We start from the raw sequence: 5,883 nt of genomic DNA, 5'->3' as shown, positions 1-5,883 counted from the left end.
TGATCTTCCCTCCCCAAGCATCTAGTCGGGGCAGAGCCAGTCTTGAGATGCGAACAATAAAGGTTCTTGCCCGACGCCAACTCCCCCCCCCCCCCCTCCTCGCCACATCCATTTGGTTGCCTGCCTGGTAGTGCTGGGTCCGGCCGTGCTGGAGCGGGAGCTTGGGGGCAAGGTGGCGTCCGCGAGAACTTTTGCTAGTCAACAACAGCCTCCCACCCACCTACCTCGTAGCTGCTGGGCTGAGTTCGTTGTTGTTTCGCGGCAGCGGTTTGCTGGGGTAAGCTTCGCCGCCGGTTAGGGCTAGGGTTTGGACCGTTTGGTTGGATCTGGGCGTGCTTGCAGCGTGCGCACACTCTGTCGATAGGCCCGTGCGCAAATCTCTGCAACTGGGAACAGATGAGCAGGAGATTGGTCAAGACTCAAGAGGATTGCTGCGAGTGGGCTTACTGCACTACTAGTTGATATCCATGAATGATGATTTCTACCAAGTTATAGGGCTTGCTTTCGATCTAGCAATCTGTCTAATTGCAATTTGCAAAGGCAATCTGAGAAGATGGCAGGCTATTCGTTGGCAATTTTTTGCTTGCAATCCCTGAGTTTTTTTATGCCTTGAATGAATGACTGTGTGTATGGATTCTGGATCACCTAGCTTATGCTCCTGTACCACCCTACCACTTCATTGGGATTTACAGTGCCAGGCTGCTTGATGAAATAATCTGTCTCCATGTGGGGAAAGCTGTCGGTTTATGCTAATTTTAGACGTCGTACCATTATAAGCTTGTGTAAATTAGCGCATAGTGCTTTGTCTGTCATGAGTGCTTTATCTCGATATAGTTGTAAAAATGTCTATGAGTGCTTTATGCTTATGCGCCACAGGCCAGCATGTACTTGATGAACCTAACTCATGACCTTTAAGAGCTTTTAAATATTTACTAAGCTTGGCTGCCATGATAGAAAAAAGAAATATTTTTAAATTACATAAGATCCTCTGCTTATGTTCTGATTTTCACATGTTTGGGTATGGTTGGAAAAGTTCAAGCTTAAATTTAGAAAAGTCAATATGTCAAGGGAAACAATATGCATCAGTCTCCATTATTGCTGATTCCCTGCTTCATATTCATCAGTGCTCCTTGCAAAACTCATATTAATGCTTTATTTGCTACAGGTGAGGACAGTGAAGGTCACCAATGTCTCACTTAGTGCAACTGTACAAGATATTAAGGAGTTCTTTTCCTTTTCAGGAGATATTGAACATGTGGAGATGCAAAGGTTCGTAAAATTTGCAAAGTTTATCCAACTAGAGTACTCCTCTTTTCATGCCCATATAGGCCTTTAAAAACTAGCATCCTCATTAGCTTGTTTACCTCTCTTTTTTGGCAGTGGTGATGAGTGGTCTCAAGTTGCATATGTGACTTTCAAAGATGCACAAGGTGCAGAAACTGCACTTCTTCTTTCGGTGAGTAATTGAAGTCCTTGTTGGAACAATAACGATATCCTCTTTCCACTTTGTCTCTATTATTCACTCCACTCCTTTGTCTTTAATTGAACTTTTATTTCCTCTGTTGTAACATGTATATATCAACTATTGCCATCTGGTGTTTCAGATGCTATTGAAGTAGTAACTTAAAATCTTAGTGAAGTATCACCATTGTGACATGTGCTGTGTTTTCCTAAACCCAGTTTCTGTCACCATTCCTGAATTTTAAATCCCCTTATCTTTGTGTTTGCTGATGGTGGTTGATTACCATATACCTCAGAAAAGAAAGTTCAATAAGTGAATTTCCTTTTTATCTACAAGAAAGTGAGTCCCTTTTAGCAGCATTTGTATTTTGCATAGGAATTTGTTGTCCTTGCAATATATTTTTTTATGCTCCTAGAATACTCACATCAATGCTATTCAACTTCATTGTCACAGGGTGCCACAATAGTTGATCTTTCTGTCATCATTGCACCTGCTCCAGAATATCAGCCACCTCCTACTGCCTCAGCCCCACCGATGGTATGATATGCTCATCTTCTTAGCGTTACATTGTTATGTGAGGCTGTATCCTGAACTCAACATAGTATGCAATTATGCATGTATTTATATATGGGTATTGGGTCTTTTTCTTTTAACTTTGTCAAAACCACACCGCAGTAGTTTGTTGTGCGTAGTGTCATTTTGGTACACTTCTTCTTAACTACAATCAAATCAATAGGTGCAATGGACTTGCATCGCAAGTTCCAGTTGGCAGGCTGAATCTGTGGCATTTTCATTTACATTCCAATAGTTTGTGTTTGTGCTTCTTGTTAGGTAAATTTGAAGGGATACCAAATAGGTGTCAAACTAGAATACATTCAGTATTCCTAAGAATTAAGTCTACTCAGACCAAGTATAGTGGTTAATTGCATATGTTCATCTATTTGGCATCCAGTTGCTGCCACTTTTGAGAATTATCTAGTGCAGTTTTCGTGTACCAGAGCTAGTTTCATGGTTTGCCCAGAATTGTATTCTTAGCGACAAAGGATACTCCTTAAGTTAGATAGGCACAGTTGCAATACATTTGCCTGTTAAATTTCATAAATAACTTGTTCTGAACATTGTATTCTGTCATCAGAGTGGAACCAGAGTTCCAGTTGGTGCAGACAACAACGTTGTCCACAAGGCTGAGGATGTTGTCAGCACTATGCTTGCTAAGGGTTTCGTCCTAGGCAAAGACGCCGTTGGCAAGGCCAAAGCATTCGACGAGAAGCATGGCTTCACATCCACAGCTGGTGCCAAGGTGGCCTCCATTGACAAGAAAATTGGCCTGAGTGAGAAGATCACCACGGGCACTTCCATGGTGAGCGAGAAGGTCAAGGAGATGGACCAGAAGTTCCAGGTGTCAGACAAGACCAAATCCGCGTTTGCCGCTGCAGAGCAGAAGGTGAACAGCGCCGGGTCAGCCATCATGAAGAACAGGTATGTCTTCACTGGTGCGTCGTGGGTCACCAACGCGTTCAACAAGGTCGCCAAGGCTGCCACAGATGTTGGGACAATGACCAAGGAGAAGATGGCCGCCGAGGAGCAGCACAAGGGCTCTGGCGCTTCTTCTGGGGGCCACTCGTATACACCCATCCAATGATTGTTTGGCTGGCAGTTAGTTATGTGCCTTCCCCTCGACATGTTGTATTATTGGTGGATGTAAAACATAGATATAGAACAGATCAGGCCTCCTGCCATATGTTCATCGTTCCCATGTGTTAAATTTCGTACTGCAGGATTATTTTTTCTTAGAACAGAAAAGTATGATGGTGATACCAATGTATTCCGGTGGCTTATATGAATTCTGGTTGGGATTTGGATGAACTAGTGATGAATTTGTGGGGGCGTTACTCGAATAATGATATGATGGTGTTGTTTCTTGACAGTTCGCTGTGTCAATCGCCATTCGCTTCGGGAGAGAACTTAAAGTTTCATAAACTTGATGAAAGCATGGGCGGTCGGATCTTAAACAACACAAACCTTGAGGTTTCATAGAGTTTGACATGTTCAAGAAACGCCTGGTATTTGAGATCAGATAAATTTTGTTAAATTCATCATCAGCAACGTCGTTGTAGTATAGTGGTGAGTATTCCCGCCTGTCACGCGGGTGACCCGGGTTCGATCCCCGGCAACGGCGTACTATTTTTTTATTTTTTATCAGCTCTTTTTTTTTCTGGTCAGTTTTACCAGAGTTTATCGGCTCTTTTTTTCTTGGTCAGTTTTACCAGAGCTGTTCCATCCCAGGCATGCTCACTTTTCTTACACAGGAGATTCTGTTATCTGTTTTACGCAGCAGATTCTTGACCGTCGAAGAGATAAAAAGGCAGTAACAAATTCATCAGGGTTTCATAGAGGGCTCGTTTGGCAATGCGTTTCAATTATGGCTTTTCTGGTGGAGCAACTTCTCTAGTGAAGTTGAAACCGTTTTGAAAAGTGTTTAAACTATTCTAAAAAGTGTTGGGTAGAACGACTTCTCATACCTCTCATAAGTGAATGAAAGTGGTCAAATGTCCAATATATCCTTACCAAATTAATTTAGTTGTTCATATAAATAAAAAAGTTAATGAGTATAATTACATATTGATCAATTTTTTCTTTTTCTTCCTCTTCCCCTCTTTTTTTCTCTTCCATTTTCCCCTTTCTATTTTATTTCCTTCCCTCCAACCTTTTCTTCCTTCTCCGAACGCCCTCATCCTCTCCACGAGCCACTCCTGTTCCTCCCCACCGCCCTTATCCTACCAGGAGCGTACTCCGACGCCGGACGGCCTGAGCGCTCCACTCCGGCCTCGCCGTCCCGATTCGTCGTCGCACGAGTATCTCCACCACCACGGCTTCCCATCCCGGCCGGCGCGCTGCGTCGCCATTGCCTTCGGTCCCGGCCAAGCGAACGCTACCGCCGCCACCCGTCTCAGGCACACAAGCGCCGCTGTAGCTTCCCGTCCCGACCCCGCGAGCGCTGCCGCCCACCGCCTACTCCTCCTCCCCCAGCCGCCTGCTCCCGGCCGTTTCTGCCGCCGGCCAGGCACCCACCGCCGCTGGGCGCCTACGCATCCGCGCCGCCGTCTTCCTCACCCCGCGCAACTGCCTTCCTCCACTCCCGCCTTGCCCGCGCCCGTCGTCCTTTGCCGCTGCTTCGCCTGGCCGCTCAGGGGCAAACTCGGGGCTTTGGCTCCGCATACGGGGAGGAGCCGCGGGGAGCCGGTTTTTTTTTTTTTTTTTGGCTCCCGCACCTCCTTCTGGCTCCTCTCAGTGCATTTTCAGGGGCTTCTGGAACCCTACCGTTTGGCAGGGCTTCGGCCTTCGGGTGGAGCCAATGGTTTGGTGGTCAGTAACTAGAGTCACCTGTCAGCTCAAAGCATCCCTTGCCATTGCCAAGCGACACAAATGCCACCAGCAGCCAAAAACAGTAACAAATTCATAAAAATATCAAACTTCCAGGGACATAGATGCTGTGGTGGCCACAAGAAGGAAGAGTGAGTGAGTGACCATGTATGTCACTCCAAGAAGGCTCACCATCACTCACCATAATGTGTCAAGTCAAGATCAGCTGAAAACATCCCTTGCCAAGCGACACAAATGCCATCAGCAGCTACTGTGGTACTGTAAGCTACTGGAGAGAGTTTGGATTCGTGTCTCCTCTAAATCAGCAATCACCCTTCTTTCTCCATTGGCCTAACCAACAATCAACAAGCTATGTAGCTTCCTACAGGCCCTCTGTACTATGTCCCCAGTCACCATCGAGTCACTAATCGAGTGCATCACTGACCTTTCAAACTCCAAAGAACAGCAATCTTGACCTGCATTTCAAGGTCCTAGTTGTGCTTGCAGGAACCAGACACTGTTGCTAGTCAGTCATGGATGTGCGCATCACTGTCATGCCCACTGCTCATGGCTCTCCCATGCTTCTCAGCTATGCCTTTGACTTCATAGGCTTCTTCTCCTAAAAAAGTGTTGATCCTGCTTGCTAGATTGGTTAAATATATCTAATGTACGCGTGCAGGATCGCACGGTGTCAACTAATAAGTAGGATTGAAAGGAAAAGAAAACAGAAAAACTGAAGCCACATTATTGTTTTGTTTTTGTAAAACACATGTTGTTCATTGGATACAGTTCAGTTCAGTTAATATTTCTACTTTCTGAAGTCAATAACTGCTCTTGTTAGTTTCATGTTTCTTAATAGCATGTCCTATAATTCATTTTTTTCTTATCTAATACACATGATTGATCATGCTGAAGTAATCACAGTTACATAACAATTCCAATTAAGTAACTAAGTGTCATCCTCAGCAAGTAACAACCTCCCGGTTATTTGGACATCTAAGAAGGAAGGAAGAAAGTCAAGGTGACAAAAAGATTATTTTTATCCTCAGTGACAAAAG

At 44.8% G+C, this 5,883-nt stretch overlaps 1 protein-coding gene and 1 non-coding gene across 2 annotated transcripts in view; both read left to right on the top strand.

Annotated features, from left to right (window-relative positions):
* Positions 1-3,389, top strand: part of LOC101781198 (binding partner of ACD11 1) — a 3,663-nt gene extending 274 nt beyond the window's left edge. The window contains exons 2-5 of the mRNA XM_004964262.4: positions 1,166-1,269; positions 1,381-1,456; positions 1,916-1,999; positions 2,598-3,389. Coding sequence (XP_004964319.1) covers positions 1,166-1,269; positions 1,381-1,456; positions 1,916-1,999; positions 2,598-3,104 — 771 coding nt within the window. The 3' untranslated portion in view covers positions 3,105-3,389. The remainder of the gene's footprint in view (positions 1-1,165; positions 1,270-1,380; positions 1,457-1,915; positions 2,000-2,597) is intronic.
* Positions 3,390-3,569: 180 nt separating this feature from the next.
* On the top strand, positions 3,570-3,641 carry TRNAD-GUC. The gene has a single exon. It is a non-coding gene; the product is annotated as a tRNA-Asp (tRNA).
* The last annotated feature ends 2,242 nt before the right edge of the window (positions 3,642-5,883 follow it).

The sequence above is a fragment of the Setaria italica genome, chromosome IV, assembly GCF_000263155.2.
Source record: "Setaria italica strain Yugu1 chromosome IV, Setaria_italica_v2.0, whole genome shotgun sequence".
In the NCBI taxonomy this organism is placed as follows: domain Eukaryota; kingdom Viridiplantae; phylum Streptophyta; class Magnoliopsida; order Poales; family Poaceae; genus Setaria; species Setaria italica.
Note: the sequence above shows the minus strand (reverse complement) of the source record. Positions and strands in the feature narration are given on the sequence as shown.